This window comes from Pezoporus flaviventris, unplaced genomic scaffold (assembly GCF_033815535.1).
Source record: "Pezoporus flaviventris isolate CSIRO_AGI_PZ_B2104156 unplaced genomic scaffold, CSIRO_AGI_Pfla_v1 ptg000029l, whole genome shotgun sequence".
Lineage (NCBI taxonomy): Eukaryota > Metazoa > Chordata > Aves > Psittaciformes > Psittacidae > Pezoporus > Pezoporus flaviventris.
The window spans coordinates 11,961,249-11,978,166 of record NW_026892577.1 but is presented as its reverse complement, the minus strand read 5'-3'; the positions used below and the strand labels follow the sequence as shown (position 1 = coordinate 11,978,166).

Genomic DNA, 16,918 nt, shown 5'->3' with positions numbered 1-16,918 from the left:
AACAACCCCCTTATCATTAATACCAGAGAAGGGTTCAATGTTCAATTCACTGGTTAATTATTATTGGTTTCTCTGATTAAATCCACTTGTTTTCCTAAATAAAACTACCCCTAGTACTGGGTCCTTCAGGCCAGAACCAATACACATCTGACGAAAGCAGCAACAGATAAGCAGTGAATGAAGCAGTCACTTCCTCAGCCCTTCTCCTGAGTGCTGACAGAATTCTTCTTTCTGCTGGCATAGGTGTCCTGTGGCCTTGCTCATACCCACCTGAAGCATTTGCTTCCACTTGCTCATGACACCTTCCTATTTAATGTTCAGTCCCATCACTTGTCACATTTTCAGTATGTCACAGCCCATCCTCACCCCATCTTCAGTCTCTCATTCACAGCAGAAGCACTTTGCTCAGCACTGGATGCCAACCATCTTTTAACATTCAAAGCAAGCACTTCCTCCCTTCCTCTATCCTCATACCTGGGACATGCTCCTAAAAACTCACAAATCCACCTCACTGTCCTCCAGCTCCTTCCATAAAACTTCCTTCACTACAGTACCCAGAAAATATTCACTGGGACCAAGCTAATCAAAGTGGAAAGAGCTCTTTAGCCAACAACACCACACCATTTCCCTGTGACCTCCTGCCTTTATCCATCTGCTGTCCACCATCTTATAAATCAGGTTTTCAAAATTAGGCATTGCTTCAGAACTGTCATACAGGATCTGGTCCAAGACAAAGGCTTCTGCAAGACAATTGACAAGTTAGTCCAGCCCTCACTGCTTATTGCTGTCTCTGAAGTGTTTGTTTCTCTGCTTGGCTCTGCTGTAAGCCCATGTCTAACCCCAAGCCTTTTTTGTTTCCCTTTTTCTATAAACATAGACAAAACAAAAGAAAAACCTGTGTTTGTACTGCTGGGGGGCTGTGTCAGCAGAATACTCACATTAATTCAGCTACTGGTATCTTAATCATCACCATGACTCATGAAATCTTACAACATAAGCCATGAACTCTTAAATCATGTATTCTGAACTACTCTTCACCACAATCACAAATTTAATCATTTCGTCTTCTGACTTTGGATCCTTCCTATTGCCTGCACATCTGTCAGTGCCGAAGCAGGCTCTGACATCAGCACAGAGCTGATGCACATTCCCTTCCTGCGTTGAGAACTACTACATACATTCCCGAGATGTGACTTGGATCGACACCAGTACCTCTGATGGATCCATGTGAAAGGGTGAAGGCCACCTGAGCAGCAGATATGCCTTGGTTATAAGTATTCAATAACCAGATTCTGTTTAAAGTGACAAAAGGTGCTGCTACCTTGTCAAATATTACATTTTCTTGTACATCCTCACAGGCTGGATGCTATTACCAAGATGGGCAGACACCTGAAACTGGTTTTTGCGTCCCAAGAAGGTCTGCTGTCTCTGCTGTCAGGGGGATGCTCTTCAGCTTTTGTATCATTTGTAGAAGAGCAGGCAGCAATAAAAGTGCTTTCCCTCTGGGTCTCAACTCTTTTAATAGATAACTTTGATGCTGCTCAGATCTTTCAGTGGGTATTTTGAAGGGTAACTGAGGCTTCCATGCAGGCAGCAATAACCCAACAGCCACATTCCCCTGAGCACAATGTGGAGAACAAGCAGTTACTGTTTCATGTTGGGAAAAGGACGTGGAAACTCCCTTAGTAAAAGCACCTTGTCTTCCCACGGTATTCCACGATATGCCCACCCCACCTCAAGCACTCACAACTGAAGCCCTTCACTGTATCAGTCAGATACATAGAAGCTCCTTCTCATTAGAATTTAACATGTTCATCACCTTTACATGTCAATGTGCTTCTCTCTAGCAGCTGCTGTGTTGCTAACCCCCAGCTATCTTACTGGCTTGATCAGAGCAGGCTTTTTTTTCCAGTTGTAGCCATTTTCCTCCCTGGCATTCTGGATGCGATTGTATTCTCTTCTGGTGCAGCCGAGACCTGATTAATTCAAGGTATGTAACACAGATCACAGTCACACTTGTAAAACACAAATAAATCAAAAACCACAGAAAGAGGGGGGCAGCTGCAGTGTTTATTTGACAATCACATGCAGTGCTACACAATTCAGTCCCCCTACTTGTTCAGCTTCCTTCCTCCCAGATAATGCCCAACACCTTGTTGCTGCAACATCTGGGAATGAGTCCTTTTATTTAAAATGGCCAACATAAGTTTCCAGGCCAGGGACTAGTCATTCAGGAGAAGCCAAGGGAGGAGATGTCAGGCTCCATCACCTAGTTCGCATCCTCTGCGGCGTGAGGACAGAAGCAGTACCCATCTGTCCATGTGGCAGGGAAGACCCTGGAGTCCCAGCGCTCCTGTCCCAGCACAGTGCCTTCCACTACAGAATGTTCTTTGCAATTGCGTTCAGGGTCCTCACTTTGGCAACATCAGCCACCTTTATGGAGTACTCAGGGGCAGAGAAGGACGCTCCCATGGCAACATTTGGATTCCTGTCAGGAAAACCACTGGTTACTATCTGTAGCTTGTACAGACAAGTAAGACATTAAGAAAAACCCACAATCTCCCCTAGTCTCAGCAGTGACCAGAGAAGCTGCTGGTGCCACCTAAACCAAAGATGAGACAGTAACAGAAAGACTAATCCAAAGGCAATAACAGCATTAACAGAAACCCAGTGCAGACCTGTGGACAAATGTAAGCCATTCCCCACTGGCCTCCCAAATCCTACATCCTTGTGTTACAAGTTTAAGACAACTACACCAGAACCTGCCTTCCCAAGTGCCATACAAGCGCACTCACGAGTCCTAGGGTAGCAGTAGCAGAAGAAATGCCCTAAGGGACCAGGTCTGCACAGAGCTCATGTCTGGATAAGGAGCATCACTGGATTCACACACTGCAGAATACCGAGCCATGCATCATGATCCCAATCACAACAGCACAATTAGCTCCCAGGAAGCTGGCTGAAATTTATGCCTGTTCTACAAACTCACGTTCCCATTAATCCAGCTTTTCCCCTGTACAGATTTTGCTAACAAATAGAACTAAATAATCAGTTACCTGAACTTCATCCCCGAGTCGCGGGCTGAGCGAGCTGAGCAGTGAAACTCAGAAGCAGTGGAGCCTTCCAGAATCCTCTGCAGGTTGCGCTCTGTGATGCCACCCCCTGGTGGGAAGAATCGCGATGTCACACACAGCACAGATGGCACTGCCCCAGACCTAACATCACCCTGGGACCTACCCCTTAAGGGACAAAAACCACCTACACTGAAGGAAAAAGACAGCCTTTGAGACAATGGAGACCCAGGCAATGAAATGTGATGGGAGAAGCCTTGATTCATGTTCTGCCACAGATCTAGATCTGTCCCCAAATCCTCCAGAGCAGCAGCTGCAGGGCTCTGCCACCCCCAGCTGGCTGCGTGACTTTTACTCACACAGCACATCCCAGGGCAAAAGACTAGGAAGCAGGGGCTTAAGGTCTACAAGACCTGTTACAGATGACAGTAAAAAAAAGCATTACCTGGCACCACAACAATTCTTCCCTTTGCCTGGAAAAAGAATAATATGTTAGTGATACTGCTCAGCACCACATCCACATGCATCTATGGGGCAGCAAAAAAACCTTACATGCAGCATCTTCCATAAGCTCATGGATGCTAACACAGCTTACAATTAATGTACTCTCACCCATCTATTTTTTACTATTAATATTTTGCAAGGAATAGTGAAGAATAATACACAGCTACAGCTAAGACAACTTGACACCATTTCCTCCTACCTCTGTACCTCATCTGGCTGTTTCTCAGGTACATCTGTACCAGTTTCCTAACAAACTGTGAGACCCCCAGCAGGGACCTCACTTTGCTGTTTGCATGGGCTAATCCCACCAGCTGCTGAAGCCAACTCCTACCACCCTCCTCGCAATCTGTGAGCGAGAATAACCGAACTAGTCTCGCTATGAAGACTTTGGGGTCCAGCCCAGGTGGACTTGGGAAAACTGTTTTAGGCCAAGCACTCTTTGACAGAAGTTCCCTTGCAAAAATGGGAGTTACCATAAAGGAGCTGGCCTCAAGAAATGCCCAGGAAGCAGACACAGTAATCCAGGGGAGCACAGGGAATGCTTACCTGCTCTGCAAGCCTCTTGATTAAGGACAATCCTTCCAACGCTGAGCTGTCGCAGCCACTTGTCAGCACCCGCTCAAACCCCAGAGAAATGAGGGTCTCCAGTGCCACCAGGGGGTCATGCACCATGTCGAAGGCTGAAGGACCAACACAACAGCTCAGAAATCACTTAGCTCCTCATGCTCTTAGCCAGCTCAGGAGACAACAAAGAAAGAGTCCTTCTCACAGTGACTGCCCTGCTGAGAGCCACAGCTCCTAACTATAATGCCCCCTTCGCAGCAATGGCAGGGCCCCCATGCTTAGCTCCTTAAGTACCTGCTCTCCATGCAGGATTGCAACGCAGCCCCTTAAGCCTGGACACCCTGGACCTTTTATCTCCTGGAGGATCTGCACAGCCACAGCCTGCTCTTGCATAGCTTTCCCCCTGCCAAAGAGCATTTAAGCTCAGCTCCAGCTCCCTCCCAGCCCCACCTTCCCTTGGCAGCAGGGCAGAGGCTGGCCTCACTCACCTCGGTGAAATGTGACTGGCAGGGGACGGCACACTGCTGCAATAAGAAGACATACGGTCAGTCAGGGTGGTACAGAATGTCCCTTGTGCTAGAAGCAGAAAAACACGAGGTGGAACAGGGCAGATGTTTCTCATGCCATTCCTGGGGAGCTCAGAAGAATCACAGTACTTGCTGGGAACAACGCAGATGCTGCTCTTTGGTGGAGAGGAATTATTCTCTTTGAGAAAGCAAAAAACCTTTGTTCTTATGAGTAACACCAAAATCTCTCATCTCATCTGGATCATGCAGCACCCTTATCCCCACCAGAGATGTCTTTCTCTGCAGGAAAGAAGCAGGGAAGTTCTATCATCTGCCTGTGGAAGGGATGGGATCAGCAGTCTTTCAAAGCAGTAAAGCTGACTTTTATTATTTTTTTCACTACCTGCAAATTCTGCTCTCAGACCACAGCAAACCTCACCTGCGGGGCTCTATTTACTGTGCAAAGCTTATTTCTATGAAAAGAAACCTGTCTGCTTCCCTAAAAACATTGTTTCCAGCAGAGCATCTCATTGCTCTAGCAGAGGCAAATCCTGGCAAAACCCTCCTCTTTTGCTGCACTCCGTAAAGCACATTCACCTTCACACAAGAACCTCAGCACCACAACACCAGGGAAAGGCTCATCCCTCTTTAGCTTTGGCTGTTGCTCACACAAAAGATGTGGAAGCAAACTTTCTCCCTACACGTCAGGGGTCTGGACTAACATTTTCCTCCCACAGCTCCAATAGCCTTTTACACATTTCCACTTATGTCATGCATTTTCTCATGGGGTATGTCAGAAGGAAGAATGAACATGAGTTGCCAGTTACCCACACAAGGACAAAGTCCAGGAAAGCCATATTTTAGACACCTATAGCAGGGATGAGGAAGAACATAGAAAAAAGGGCAAAGAAAATGAAGAAGAAAGAGAATCCAACACTTTAACACCCTGATGCCATCAGAGCAGCTCACCTAAGCCTCTCTCTTTCTATATGAGCTGTCTGGGAAAGTGGCCCTTGGTCTGCAAAGCTTCTTACAAAGAAAAAAAGCTATTTAACATTTTTCCATGGGACTGGAGAAGGCGGAGAGAAACGGCAAGACCACAGACAGACCAAAGCACCCTACACAGCTCCTTCTACATCACCAGACAGAGGAGCACTGAACTTCCACTCCCAGCCCCAACGCAGATACCGCATGGAGCTCAGCACAGCACTTGTGACTGGACACTCTCTTACCCAGCAACGCCGTGCAGAGCTCCGTATCGATGCGCCCGTCCTCAGTGAGGGCTCCAAACACCAGCCCGTCAGCCCCGTGCAGCTTGGCAAGGCGAATATCGGCTTTCATCACTTCCACCTCCCGGTCCGAGTAGAGGAAATCGCCGCCGCGAGGTCGGATCATCACGAACACTGGGACCCGCACGCACTGCTTCACCACCTGCAGAAGCCCTGCGGGCGGGCAATTGGCGGCTCGGTACCCAGCCACGGCGGCTCGTCACCGGGGCGGGGGGGTGGGAAAGGGGGCACCGGGAAAAGCAAGTCGGCGAGAAGGGAGATAAGTGGAAGGAGGGGAAAGGAAAGGGGGAAAGAGAAAGGGGAGCTCCGGAGGGCGCGCTGGGCACGAGGACTCCGAAGGGAGGGGACCCCACCGCAGGGCGGCGGCGAGACTCACCCATGCTCGGGGTGGTTCCTCCTTCCACGAGGCCCGCACACAGCTCGATCCTGCCGGCACCTGGGGAGAAGCACGTCAGAAACAGACCTGCGGCGCTACCGCCACTCTCTCTCCCAGGTCCTCGGGGCCTTACCTCCGCGTTCCGCGTTGACGGCGGACTCCACCGAGTCCACGCACACCTCCATGAGGAAGCCATCGTCCATACCTGGGCGAGATCGGCGCCGTCAGCCCGGCCCGTCCCATGGCGGCTACCCCACTCCGCACCGCCACCGGCCCACTTCCGCCGCAGGCCCCGCCTCCTCGCTCCCACTTCCGGCCTCCGCCCCCTGTCGTCCCTGGCCCGTGCCGCCGGCGGGCGCGAGGGCAAGCGCGGGCTGGAGGAGGCGAGCGCGGGGGGGGGGGGGGGGTGTTGTAGCCGGCGCGCCAAGCTCGCGCTCTGCGGCGCAGGCCCCGCCCCCTGCTCCCCAACGACGCCTCGGCCCCGCCCCCGCGCGGGCCCCGCCCCCGCCTCGCACGCGCGCTCACCTGCGCTGGCGGCGCGCGGGGGTCGCTGCTTGGCTCTCGGTCACGTGCCGGGGATTGTCATGGTGACGCCCGGACGTGTCCGGAAGCGGCTCTCCCCACGGCTTCCGGCGCGCGCGCGACACTTCCGCCGTGCGCGCGGAAGATGATGCGTGCGGCGCGCGGCGGCGTCCGGCTCGCGCTGGGCCCGACCCCGGCCCCCGGCTGCTTCCCCTTGCAGCGGGGCCTCCAGCGGCGGCTCCTGCAGCAGACCCCGCCGCCCGCCGCCCCGCCAGCCGTGGGGCGGTGGCTCCTGGCCTGCAGCGGCGCCGTGGCCGGTGCCGTGGTGCTGGGTGGCGTCACCAGGTGAGCGCGGCGCTCCCCGCCCCGCCCGCTCCGGGTTATGCGCCGGGGCTGGATCCGCGCTTAAGCCCTTGAAGGGGCGTGGAGCTGAGGGCATGTAGAGGTGACGATCCCCAGCACCGGCGACCCGCTTAAGCGGTCACAGCTGCCCGCAGCTGCCTTCCGCGCATGGGATTCCCCCACCACCACCAAAGCACACCTGTGGTAGCCTCTGTAGGGTGTTTCCTCCCTGGTTGCACGGGGACACTAGGGGATAAGGGTCATATTGTATCGCAGAATGGTTTGGGTTGGAAGGGCCTTGAAGATGATTCAGTTCCAACCCCTGGCTATGGGCAGGGGCACCTTCCACCAGACCAGGTGCTCAGAGCCTCATCCAACCTGGCCTTTGACACGGACAGGGATGGGGCAGCCACAGCTTCTCTGGGCACCCTCTGCCAGCACCTCAGCACCCACACAGGGAAGAACTTCTTCCTAATGTCCAATCTAAATCTACTCTCTTCCACTTTAAAGCCATTCCCCCTTTTCCTGTCACTACATGCCCTTGTTAAAAATCCCTCTCCAGATTTCTTGTAGGCCCCCATTAGGCACTGGAAGCTGCTCGCTGCTCTAAGGTCTCCCTGAAGCCTGTTCCTCAGGGTGAACAACCCCAACACCCAGCTTTGCTTTACAGGAGAGGTGCTTCAGACCCCAGAGCATCTCTCTGACCTTCCTCTGGACTCACTCCAATGTAACGTCTGCATCCTTACGTACTAGAAAGACTGCCCGTAGTGTGCTGATGCCAGCTAGGGATAACATCCTCTTACACAGTTTTGGTAATTTTAGGTCTGTCTGGTCACTCAGACTCCCTGATCTCCATCCTAACTCTGAATTTAAAGGTTGTCTGGTGCACATAACAGTTTTCACTTCAGTTCAGTACATTTGCATACTGAAAGGGAGTGAATTGTGCTTGCTTGCATCTCTCCCAGGCTGACAGAATCTGGCCTCTCTATGGTTGACTGGCATCTGGTGAAAGAGATGAAACCCCCAAGAACACAGCAAGAGTGGGAAGCCGAGTTCCAGAAGTATCAGCAGTTCCCAGAGTTTAAAATGTGAGTGTACAAAAGCAGAAGGAGGGTGGGCTGGGAGCGTCCCCCCTGTGACTGAGCCACTCGAGGGCCTCTTGTGGGAGGGGAAATGCTTTCTAACATCGCTAGGAAGGTGCACAAAGCCTGTCTGATGGTAGCTCCTTCACTGTCACTTCCTTTCTCTGAGGAAGGTGACACCATGTTGCACTAAGTACAGCATAGGACTGCTACATCCCACGAAACAGTTATTTTTTACTGTCTTTAACAGCCTGAATCATGACATGACACTGACAGAGTTCAAGTTCATCTGGTACATGGAGTATTCGCACCGCATGTGGGGCCGCGTTGTGGGCTTGGCCTACATCCTGCCTGCCGCCTACTTCTGGCGAAAGGGCTGGCTCAGCCGCCCCATGAAGGGCTGTGTTCTTGCGCTCTGTGGGCTGGTCTGCTTCCAGGTGAGTGAGCTCCGTAGCAGCAGCATCTCCTGTGAATACCTTCTGATTGAGCATAGTTGAAACAGAGGGATTCGTGAAAGCTTGGAGGATGTCAGTGCTGCAAGGTGGTTGAAGGTGGAGGAAACAAGTTGCTTTATCCCTAATGTTTACCTGTTCTTAGTGGTTGCTGCTGCCCTGGCTGGCTGTAACCCTTCTCCTGTGTTTTCAGGGGCTGCTGGGGTGGTACATGGTGAAGAGTGGGCTGGAAGAGAAGCCAGACTCATACGACATTCCTCGTGTCAGTCAGTACCGTCTGGCAGCACACCTTGGCTCCGCACTGATTTTGTACTCTGCTAGCCTGTGGACAGGTCTGTCCTTGCTGCTCCCACGACACAAGGTACAGAATGGTGTGTCAGGATAGTGTCAATTCAGCAGAGGGTTGGGGGCTAACGGGAAGGGTGAGGGAAGGATGTGAGAGGTGGTGGTGCTTCCTTTTCAGTCTCTGTTCCTGACTCTGATACAGTACTGCATGACAAAACACCCTTTCTGTAAACTTCTTGGTTATGGGAGACTTCCTTTGTCTCATGCTCTTCCGTTCTAAAGTGGTTAGTCTTGGAGTTCGTGCAGGCTCAGGCAGGGCTGTGCCTGGCTGAGCACTTGTGCCAGTAACTGTCCAGTGGCCAATTCAGTTTCTGCACAGGGTTGGACTCAATTAGTTGTGGTTTAGAGGAACACCTGAAGTGTGGCTGTGCTGTGTGGTGGTCTCTATATCCCTCCTGTAAAATCCAGGCTAACCCCTTGTCTTGTATATGCATTAAGGCTTTTCCTACCTGCAGCAAACAGTGCTGGAAATGCTTTGCATTGATTTATTTATTTTACAGTTACCTGAAACCCATCAGCTCATTCGCTTGAGACAATATGCTCATGGCACTACGGCTCTCATTTTCTTTACAGCTCTTTCAGGTAAGACTTTCATTGTCCCATCTGTGGTTCATTCCTTTATGCCCTCTTTTGTATTTTTTTGTCTTCCTCTGGTTTATCTGGGACTGTGAGCAACCCCATCATGTTCTCTGGGAAAACTTCATTGCTGTCAGGGAACCTACAGTCAAGAACCTCCCTTGCTGGTCCTTCCTGAGGAGGTGGAGAGGCACCTTCCAGCCTGCCTGTTGCTGTGTGATCTCTGTATATGTTTCTAAAAGAAAATCAGGATCAAGCAGAGCTCTTGAATCAGAGCTGCACAACCTGCAGTGCACCTTCGCCTACTCTGGAAGTCTCATTTCATGCTCTGGAATTGCAGGAGCCTTTGTGGCAGGGCTGGATGCTGGCCTTGTGTACAATTCATTCCCCAAAATGGGGGAGCGTTGGATCCCAGATGATCTCCTTGCCTTCTCCCCCATACTGAAGAATATCTTTGAGAATCCTACAACTGTACAGTTTGATCACAGGATCTTGGTAAGTGTCGTCTTCCTGCTATGTCTGTGCTGCTTCTCAGTTGCCTCCTGCAGCCAATTTGTCCTCTTTGGGCTGTGATTCTGTCAGCTTGAGTGATATCCAGGGCACCCAAAGGTCCTGAGAGCGTGTTACCAATTTGCTTATGCAGACAGAGGAAGTTTAGCACTCATTTATTTTCAGCATGGTCTTCTTCCTTGAGGACGTCTTCTTCCTGCACAATTTATAGTCTTTGTGTCTCCTTTTCCATGACACCAACTTCTGACCAGAGTAGCCCTCGCTACTGAGGTGTCTAGGGAAGTTGAAATAAAGTGAAATAAAACTTGGAAATCCTGTTGCTGAATGCTTCCTCCAGCACTTCTGGACATGCTTTATACCATTAGCACCCTTTGAAAGTATCTCAGCTAGTTAGAGCAATCCAGATACTAAACACTAGTGCCAGCACTGCTGTGGGCTAGGCCATCACTAAGGTTGAAAAGATTAGGTGACACAGAAGAGGAATCACCTGAGGTGACCTAAACAGCAAGAGAGCACTGGTAAGCTTTCACCATTAGCTGTCAAGGTGGCAGATGGGGAGAGGGCAGAAATAATCCCTAAGGAAGACATGAGGAAATGAGGAAAAGCTGTTGGAAAGTAAAGCATTAATTTGGAGAAAAACTGAACTCTATAAATTTAGTTGAATTTCAGGGTCATTAACGTGGTGGGCATGGGATTCCAGGATTTGGTCATGGATGCTGATATGTTTCTACAGTTAAATACTGCTCACAGAATTTCTTCTATTGCGTGGAAGGTGCAGCCAGAGGCCACTGCATCCATTTCCTTTGAACTCTGCCTGAAAGGTGATTGTTTCTCTCCCCATCCATAGGGAATCACTTCTGTCACAGCTGTCGCAGCACTGTACCTCTTCTCACGGAAGATCCCGCTCCCTCGCAGGGCCAGGATGGCAGTGACTTCCTTATTGGCTGTGGCTTGCTTGCAGGTACTCACAAAATAGTTATCCCCGGCTTGGGTGTGTGCGGGCCCCAGGAGCGGGAGCGAAGAGGTGGAGCAGCCTGGACCTGGGTCCTCACTGCATGCACCATCTGAATTGGAGGGTGGCAAATCTGGCTGTAGCCATGAGCCTTTCTACATCGCACTTTGTGCTGGGGATGTGTCAGTGGTGCATTCACAGATGCTCTTACCCCTTCTCCCTTCTTGGCAGGTGGGCCTGGGCATCAGCACCCTACTCCTGTATGTCCCCACGCCTCTGGCGGCCACACACCAGTCGGGCTCCCTGGCACTGCTGAGCATGGCGCTCTGGTTCATGAGCGAGCTCCGGAGGGTCCCCAAGTAACCTGCCGGCGGAAGAGCCCCCCGGGGCAGCTGTGCCCAGAGGTGGCAGAGACCCTGCACCCCGGGCGCACGGGGATGCGCTCAGGGAGGAGGTGGCGGGTGCGAGTGCGAGCTTTGTAACATAAAGGCGTTTTTACGGAGCGGCTGGTGTCTGGCTGGTGCCTCCTTTCCGAAGCGAGGTGAGGCGGGATGCGCAGGGCTCCGAGGCAGCGGATATGAGGCGGAATATGGGGGCGGGAAGGGGACGCCGAGCCTCGCCGCCGCGCCGGGGAGGGGCGGGCTCCCTTTGGCGCCCCCTGGCTTTGGTCCGGCGTGCGCCTGGCTCCGCGTATCCGCCAATGGGAGGCGGCGGTGGCGCCAGCGCGCCCCGCTCCGCCCGCGGATTGGCCGCCGCGTGCGGCTGGGGGCAGAGCGGCATCCGGTGCGGCGGCGGTCGGTCGGTCGGTCGGTCGGTGGGCGCGGAGCGGCCATGACGGCGCACAGCTTTGCGCTGCCGCTTGTTCTCTTCTCCGCCTTCTGGGGCCTCGTGGGCATCGCCGCCCCCTGGTTCGTGCCCAAGGGGCCGAACCGCGGGTGAGTGAGGAGGGATACCGGGGGTGGCGGTTGCGGGACCGGGCCTCCTGCTCCTAACGCCGGTGTCTCCGCAGGGTGATCATCACGATGCTGGTCACCACCGCCGTGTGCTGCTACCTATTGTAAGTACTGCGGACAGGGCGCCTATCTCCCCCTGTTTCACCGGCCCAGTGATTGCTGCTTAGCCTCCTGCTCGTGGATGAGTGGGGACAGCCCTTGGCGTGCGGCCTGCCTCCCTCCCGGGGCAGCAGCCTCTCTGCCGGCCCCTTGAGGCTGCACCCTGCCGGAATCCTGGGATGTGCTGCCGGGGCTGACGGCAGGTTGGGTCCCATTGCAGCTGGCTGATTGCGATCCTGGCCCAGGCCAACCCCCTTTTCGGGCCGCAGCTGAAGAACGAGACCATCTGGTACGTGCGCTTCCTCTGGGAGTGAGCAGTCCCCAGGAGCCGGTGCCTGAACAGAGACCCCCCTACCCGAATCATCACTGTGAGTGCACAGAGGGCCGGGGTGGCTGAGGTGTCCCCACTTGCCTGCTAGTGTCTGGCTGGGGAGTTCAGCCTGGCCCTTGGTGGGTGGGAGATATTCTGGCTTGTGTGCATTGTGGCAGTGGTGAGTTGGTGTCCGTGTGGTGTTGCTGAGCAAACTGACCACTTCCCCCTGAGCTTGTGGTGCCCTAGATTTGTGGGAGCTCCCTCATGGATGCAGTTTGGTGCTAGCTTCTCTTTTCTCCCTCCCCCAGCTCTTGCTGCTGTTTCAGCCTCCTGTACCAGGCACCCCCCCCCCCCCGAGGTCCTGGGACAGAAGCTGGACAGAAGCTGGACCCAGTGCCCCAGCGCTCCCTGAGCACTGCAACCTGGACCAGGCCCTGAGCACAGGAGGCAGCACTCTGGGATGAGGGTCTAGTCAGCCCGGCCCTGGGAGCAGCCACACTGCCAGGGAGAGATCCCCTCAGCTGGCCCAGTGCTGCAGTCACTAAGACTGAGCACTGTCCTGAGAGGGATCTGTGTGTAGTGCCAGCAGATCCTGTCCCTGCGGTACTTGCCCTGCTCCCTCCCGTGCACTCAGCCCTAGCCCCCCAATGGAAACCCCTGCTCTTAGTCAAACTACTCAACTAGTTGCCATATCCCTGCTCATTTCAGGCACCGGCTGCCCCTCTGCATGAGCAGGGAAGAGCCCATTGCATCCTCTGTTGCCTGGTCAGTCCCCTGTGGTGGGGGTGGTCCTTGCTTCAATTCTGGGTGGGAGAAGGGAAGGCTGATCCTGGAAGAGCATGTCAGCCCCCTTGGGTGTGATGAGGGAGGTGCTGGGTGCAAGGTGGGGGGTTCCCTTGCTTAGCAGCCTGCTGCAGGGGATTAAAGGGGTGCTGTGTCCCCTCCCATCTCAGCAGCGAGGGAGCTGCAGTATAGCGTCTAGGTGTCATCACCACCCCAACCTGTGTCCAGGCTCTGAGAAGAACCAAGTAGGGCAATGTGCTTTAGGTTACCCTTTATTTATGAGGTAATTTATCTGTATTTATTTGTCTGTATTTGTTAAATTTGTGTTGTGGAAATAAATCTTTTTCCTAGTAAGTGATGCTGGAGGCAGTCACTTGCTGTGTTGAGACTGAGAAACAGTCTTGGCTTTATTCAGACTTCCTCCCTAACCATGCTCTTGCGCCATGAGAACAAGGATCGTTGGCTGTTGGGCTGGAGGTTGGAAGCACACCAGTGCATGGAAAGTTTTCTCCTTCATGCCACCTGTGCAGTGGTCCTGTGGGACCAGGGTCACACACAGGCAACAGCATGTGCTAGAAGGAGAACTGGGTACCTGCCCAGGCTCACCTGTGGTATGTGCCTGTGCTGGGGCCATCCCCACAGCTGTGCAGCAGCTGGAGAGCTTAGTGGCCTGCTTCCCAGCTGGGGTAGGGAATAAGGTAAAAAGCCTCTTCCAGAGGCTCCAAGTGTCCAGGCTTTTCCGTTTAGGGGAAGGCAGCAGAGGATGCTGTCTCCAAGGATCACAACAGTTAAGGTTTCTCCAGCCAATGAGCCGGGTTCAGTTGGAGCTCGGCTCAGATGCCTCTATACAAATGCCTGTAGCATGGGGAACAAACAAGAGGAATTAGAGATGTGTGCACGTCTACGGGGGTATGATATAATAGGCATCACAGAAACATGGTGGGATGGCTCCTATGACTGGAGTGTTGGAATGGAAGGTTACAGGCTCTTTAGAAAAGACAGGCCTGGCAGGCAGGGAGGGGGAGTTGCCCTTTATGTTAGGGATAGGCTGGAGAGTATGGAACTCTGTCTGGGGACAGGTGAGCAGTTAACAGAGAGTTTGTGGGTCAGGGTTAAAGGGAATATAGCTATGGGAGACATTACCGTGGGGATCTGTTACAGACCGCCTGATCAAGGAGAACCTGCGGATGAAGCACTCCATAGACACACAGGAAAAGCCTCACACTCGCAGGCCCTTGTTCTCATGGGTGACTTCACCACCCTGACATCTGTTGGAAGGACGGTACGGCCCGGCACAAGCAATCCAGGAGGTTCCTCGATTGTGTAGAAGACAACTTCCTTCTGCAAGTAATAGAGGAGCCGACAAGGAGAGGTGCCGTGCTTGACCTCGTGCTCACCAACAGGGAAGGGCTCGTTGGAAATGTGACTCTCCAGGGCAGCCTTGGATGCAGCGATCATGAGATGCTCGAATTTGAGATCCTCAGGACAGTGAGAAGAGCGTGCAGCAAGCTCAGTGCCCTGGACTTCAAAAGAGCAGACTCTGGCCTCTTCAGGAACCTGCTTAGTAAGGTTCCATGGGATACAGCCCTAGAGGGCAGAGGGGCCCAAGACTGTTGGTTGATACTGAAGGATCACCTGCTACAGGCTCAGGAGTGTTGCATCCCAACCAGAAGGAAGTGCAGCAGGAGGGCCAGGAGACCTCCTTGGATGGATAAGGAGCTCCTGAGGAAAATTCAAATGAAAAAAGAGGCTTATAATAAGTGGAAGCAAGGACAGGTGGCCTGGGAAGAGTACAGGGATGTTGTCCGGGAAGCTAGGGACCAGGTTAGGAAAGCCAAGGCCCAGTTAGAATTAAACTTAGCTAGAGGTATTAAAGATAACAGGAAGGGATTCTACAAGTACATAGCAAATAAAAAACAGACTAGGGAGAATGTAGGCACCCTCATGAAGCTCTCGGGAGAACTGGCTACACAGGATTTGGAGAAGGCTGAGGTTCTGAATGACTTCTTTGCCTCGGTCTTCACTGGCAAAGACTCTGACCAAACCACCCAAGTCTTGGAAGGCAGACACAGGGTCTGTGAGAATGAAGACCTTGCACCCACTGTAGGAGAGGATCTGGTTCGAGACCATCTTAAAAATCTGAACGTGCACAAGTCCATGGGTCCTGATTAAATCCATCCATGGGTCCTGAAGGAGCTGGTGAATGAAGTTGCAAAGCTGCTGGCCATCATATTTGAAAAATCATGGCAGTCAGGTGAAGTTCCCGACGACTGGAAAAAGGGAAATATAACCCCCATTTTCAAGAAGGGGAAAATGGATGACCCAGGGAATTACAGACCAGTCAGTCTCACCTCTGTGCCTGGCAAAATCTTGGAGCAGATTCTCCTGGAAGGCATGCTAAGGCACATGAAAAACAACAAGGTGCTTGGTGACAGCCAGCATGGCTTCACTAAGGGGAAATCCTGCCTGACCAATCTGGTGGCCTTCTATGATGGGGCTACAGAACTGATGGACAGGGGTAGAGCAGTTGATGTCTACCATGGACATCCTGGACTTGTGTAAAGCGTTCAACACTGTCCCACACAACATCCTTGTCTCTAAATTGGAGACACATCAATTTGATGGATGGACCACTCGGTGGATAAAGAACTGGCTGGATGGCCGCACGCAAAGAGTTGTGGTCAATGGCTCAATGTCCAGCTGGAGACCAGTAACGAGTGGCGTCCCTCAGGGATCGGTGTTGGGACCGGTCTTGTTTAACATCTTTGTCGCTGACATGGGCAGTGGGATTGAGTGCGCCCTCAGCAAGTTTGCCGATGACACCAAGCTGTGTGGTTCGGTTGATACACTGGAGGGAAGGAATGCCATCCAGAGGGACCTCGACACGCTTGTGAGGTGGGCTGATGGCAACCTCATGAAGTTTAACCATGGCAAGTGCAAGGTCCTACACCTGGGTCAGAGCAATCCCAGGCACAGCTACAGGTTGGGCAGAGAAGAGATTCAGAGCAGCCCTGAGAAGGACTTGGGGGTGTTGGTTGATGAGAAAATGAGCATGAGCCGGCTTCAGTGTGCGCTCGCAGCCCAGAAAGCCAACCGTATCCTGGGCTGCATCAAAAGGAGCATGACCAGCAGGTGGAAGGAGGTGATCCTGCCCCTCTACTCTGCTCTCGTGAGACCTCACCTGGAGTGTTGTGTGCAGTTCTGGTGTCCTCAACATAAAAAGGACATGGAACTGTCGGAACAAGTCCAGAGGAGGGCCACGAGGATGATCAGGGGACTGGAGCACCTCCCGTATGAAGACAGGCTGAGAAAGTTGGGGCTGTTCAGCCTGGAGAAGAGAAGGCTGCATGGAGACCTCATAGCAGCCTTCCAGTATCTGAAGGGGGCCTATAGGGATGCTGGGGAGGGACTCTTCATTAGGGACTGTAGTGATAGGACAAGGGGTAAAGGGTTAAAACTTAAACAGGGGAAGTTTAGATTGGATATAAGGAGGAAATTCTTTCCTGTTAGGGTGGTGAGGCACTGGAATAGGTTGCCCAGGGAGGTTGTGAATGCTCCATCCCTGGCAGTGTTCAAGACCAGGTTGGATAAGGCCTTGGGTGATATGATTTAGCGTAAGGTGTCCCTGCCCACGGCAGGGGGGTTGGAACTGGATGATATTAAGGTCCTTTCCAACCCTAAT

At 52.8% G+C, this 16,918-nt stretch overlaps 3 protein-coding genes across 4 annotated transcripts; 2 read left to right on the top strand and 1 right to left on the bottom strand.

Moving 5' to 3' along the window:
* Positions 1-2,050: 2,050 nt before the first annotated feature.
* Positions 2,051-6,969, bottom strand: CUTC (cutC copper transporter). 2 transcript variants are annotated; one of them, XM_061459045.1, is made up of 9 exons: positions 6,833-6,969; positions 6,441-6,512; positions 6,308-6,367; positions 5,875-6,084; positions 4,625-4,660; positions 4,119-4,252; positions 3,514-3,541; positions 3,054-3,159; positions 2,051-2,488 (listed from the first exon to the last, which is right to left on the bottom strand). In XM_061459045.1, the coding sequence occupies exons 2-9, from the start codon at positions 6,508-6,510 to the stop codon at positions 2,377-2,379; spliced, it is 756 nt and encodes a 251-aa protein (XP_061315029.1). In that variant the 5' UTR covers positions 6,511-6,512; positions 6,833-6,969; the 3' UTR covers positions 2,051-2,376. The 2 variants fall into 2 exon arrangements, with proteins under 2 accessions (XP_061315029.1, XP_061315030.1); XM_061459046.1 differs by lacking the exons at positions 2,051-2,488; positions 3,514-3,541; positions 6,833-6,969 and having other exon boundaries at positions 3,061-3,159; positions 6,441-6,627.
* On the top strand, positions 6,960-11,590 carry LOC133272198 (cytochrome c oxidase assembly protein COX15 homolog). The gene is made up of 8 exons (XM_061459044.1): positions 6,960-7,174; positions 8,137-8,259; positions 8,504-8,690; positions 8,899-9,066; positions 9,551-9,632; positions 9,967-10,121; positions 10,984-11,097; positions 11,320-11,590. The coding sequence occupies exons 1-8, from the start codon at positions 6,975-6,977 to the stop codon at positions 11,449-11,451; spliced, it is 1,161 nt and encodes a 386-aa protein (XP_061315028.1). The 5' UTR covers positions 6,960-6,974; the 3' UTR covers positions 11,452-11,590.
* Positions 11,591-11,853: 263 nt separating this feature from the next.
* Positions 11,854-12,802, top strand: ATP6V0E2 (ATPase H+ transporting V0 subunit e2). The gene is made up of 4 exons (XM_061459588.1): positions 11,854-12,023; positions 12,098-12,145; positions 12,361-12,508; positions 12,762-12,802. The coding sequence occupies exons 1-3, from the start codon at positions 11,920-11,922 to the stop codon at positions 12,452-12,454; spliced, it is 246 nt and encodes an 81-aa protein (XP_061315572.1). The 5' UTR covers positions 11,854-11,919; the 3' UTR covers positions 12,455-12,508; positions 12,762-12,802.
* The last annotated feature ends 4,116 nt before the right edge of the window (positions 12,803-16,918 follow it).

Coding starts and splice junctions, on each gene's coding strand:
- CUTC (XM_061459045.1), bottom strand. CDS start 6,510: ATGGACGATGGCTTCCTCATGGAGGTGTGCGTGGACTCGGTGGAGTCC. Junction 4,661..5,874: donor GCTCTGCACGGCGTTGCTGG/GTAAGAGAGTGT, acceptor TTCTTATTGCAG/CAGTGTGCCGTCCCCTGCCA. Junction 2,489..3,053: donor GACTCGGGGATGAAGTTCAG/GTAACTGATTAT, acceptor TTTTCCTGACAG/GAATCCAAATGTTGCCATGG.
- LOC133272198 (XM_061459044.1), top strand. CDS start 6,975: ATGATGCGTGCGGCGCGCGGCGGCGTCCGGCTCGCGCTGGGCCCGACC. Junction 8,260..8,503: donor CAGTTCCCAGAGTTTAAAAT/GTGAGTGTACAA, acceptor TGTCTTTAACAG/CCTGAATCATGACATGACAC. Junction 10,122..10,983: donor AGTTTGATCACAGGATCTTG/GTAAGTGTCGTC, acceptor CCCCATCCATAG/GGAATCACTTCTGTCACAGC.
- ATP6V0E2 (XM_061459588.1), top strand. CDS start 11,920: ATGACGGCGCACAGCTTTGCGCTGCCGCTTGTTCTCTTCTCCGCCTTC. Junction 12,024..12,097: donor CCCAAGGGGCCGAACCGCGG/GTGAGTGAGGAG, acceptor GTGTCTCCGCAG/GGTGATCATCACGATGCTGG. Junction 12,146..12,360: donor GCCGTGTGCTGCTACCTATT/GTAAGTACTGCG, acceptor GTCCCATTGCAG/CTGGCTGATTGCGATCCTGG.